This window comes from Octodon degus, unplaced genomic scaffold (assembly GCF_000260255.1).
Source record: "Octodon degus isolate 3935 unplaced genomic scaffold, OctDeg1.0 scaffold00093, whole genome shotgun sequence".
Lineage (NCBI taxonomy): Eukaryota > Metazoa > Chordata > Mammalia > Rodentia > Octodontidae > Octodon > Octodon degus.
This window is the reverse complement of record NW_004524669.1, coordinates 6,335,857-6,337,947: the sequence shown is the minus strand read 5'-3', so window position 1 is coordinate 6,337,947 and position 2,091 is coordinate 6,335,857. Positions and strand designations below refer to the sequence as shown.

The 2,091-nt window shown below is 57.5% G+C and overlaps 1 protein-coding gene across 1 annotated transcript in view; it reads right to left on the bottom strand.

Moving 5' to 3' along the window:
- The window catches only part of Hoxc11 (homeobox C11), a 3,353-nt gene continuing 1,262 nt past the window's right edge, over positions 1-2,091 (bottom strand). The window contains exon 2 of the mRNA XM_004637913.2: positions 1-1,290. Within this exon, the coding sequence (XP_004637970.1) occupies positions 1,058-1,290 (233 nt within the window). The 3' untranslated portion in view covers positions 1-1,057. The remainder of the gene's footprint in view (positions 1,291-2,091) is intronic.

Sequence of the window (2,091 nt, the reverse complement as noted above, 5' to 3'; positions counted from 1 at the left end):
ATCTTTATTTGCCACCAAAAAATTCACAGCAATCCCACTGGGACAGAAGCAGGGTGGGTATTGCACATGTACACACACACTCACGCACATGGAGAGAGGTGGGTGATTTGAATCTCATTCCAGCGCATACTCCCCCATCCTCTCTAGACAGAAAGAAAGGCTTGTGAAACTTATTTACAAAAAAAATGTATATATATATATGTATATATATATATCAGGCCCCAGCATGGGAGAGGCGCCCAAACCCATCTCTCTACTGCTTTCCCTACTCCTCTTCCACCTCAATCTATCTTCTTTTCTTTCCTCTCTTCTTTCTTAGAAAGAAGGTAACAACTGCATAGATTAGCCATAAATCCATGGAGTGGGGCACTGCTTGGAAAAAGGTTAGGGCACCTCAATGCACCAGTTGAGAAATTTTAAAGGAGTGCTGTACACATTTAGAGGGAGAACAACTAGGTTCAGGCGGGGCCAGGGCGCAGACAGAGGTAGGACACGAACTTTGCACACCTAACACCAAGTCGAAGGTACAGAAATTTCACAGCAAGGCAGAGGATCACATTTAGCTACCCCAATCAGTAGGGCGAGGTGGAGTAGGGGCGGGGAGCCAGACAGGTCTCCCCTTGCAGTCAAGGTGTCTTAGAGGATCTTTTCACTGGGGCAAGGGAAGGCTTGCAGTTTCAGGATTGTTCGCTCAGGCGCTCACTACGCTTGCCCCTCCTCCCACCCAATCCGAGCAGCAAAACGTTGTCGCGCAAGGTGTGTTTCTTTTAAATAAAAAGAGTCTTGGGGCCTCGGCACCAACGAGGTCCACTCGCCGTGGGTCAGACACTTCCCTTCACCCCTTTTGTCAGGCCTGGCCTCTGTCCCCACACTGAGAGTCAGACCGAAGGTGAAGGAGGTCCCGGAAGGCGGTGCCAGCAACGGCAGTGGGGGCCAGCCCTGGCCACAGTCCAGATTTCCACCCGTGGAAAGAAGACGAGTTAGAAAATAAAAAATAAAAATAAAATAAAATAATTTCCCCTTTTCCCTCCCTCCCCCTAAAGACCCCGGTCTGCAGTTACAGCAGCGGATTTCCCGAAAAATACTGCAGCCGGTCTCTGCTCAGTTTTTTTTCTTTCATCCTTCTGTTTTGAAACCAAATTTTCACTTGTCGGTCCGTCAGGTTCAGCATGCGGGACAGCTGCAGCCGCTTCTCTTTGTTGATATACACGTTGAAGAAAAACTCACGCTCCAGTTCCCGGATCTGGAATTTCGAATAAGGGCAGCGCTTCTTGCGGGTGCGGGGGGCGTCTGGAGGGAGGGGAGGGGGCAAGTGCGAGGAGAGGGGAGAGAGACACGTGAGACCCGGGCGACCCCAGCCCGCCGGGCGCTCGGCAGCCCAGCTCCCAGCCCCTCCGCGGGCGCCCTCCCGCCGCCGGCGGTCTCTATGCCGCGGCCCCAGGCCGGGGCCAGCTCGACCCCCCTGCGGGGCTCCTGGGCCTCTGAGCGGCTGGCGCCCCGCCTCCCCCGCGCGTCCCTCGGGCTAGAAGCCCCAGCGGAGCGGGTCCGGCGGGGAAGGACAGCCACGTGGGTGCCGTGGCCCCCGCCCGCTCCTCTGCCGCCCTCTGTCCCTCCTAATGCGTCTGAAAGTCCACTGTCGCCTCCCCAGCCGTCTGGGGGAATCGCGGGGAACAGGCGCGAAGAATGAGATCTGGCGAGAGCAAGAGGAAGCCGAGAGGTCACCGGCGAGCAGGACCGAGACACCCGAGCTCTTCCGGGGCCCAAGCGCCCCGGGACGCCAGCCCGGAGCGACTCGCACGGCGCTCGCTAGGCCGGCGCTTAGGCCGCAAACCCTGGAGAAGCGCGGAGCCCCCGCCTGGAGCGCAGCGGAGCCCAGAGTCGCCGCTCCCCACGCCCCTGTCGCCACTGACCCCGGCTGCTCGGGCTTCTGCTCACACATCCACCACACAGTTTCAACCTTTTCAAACAGTTGTTTTTTTGTTTTGTTTTGTTTTTTAAAGCGGCACGCAGCGGAGCCGCCCGGCTCGCCTCTCTGGCCTCCGGTTCTGCTCCACCGCTCCTCTCCTCCACCTCTCCCCCTCTGGGCTTCTC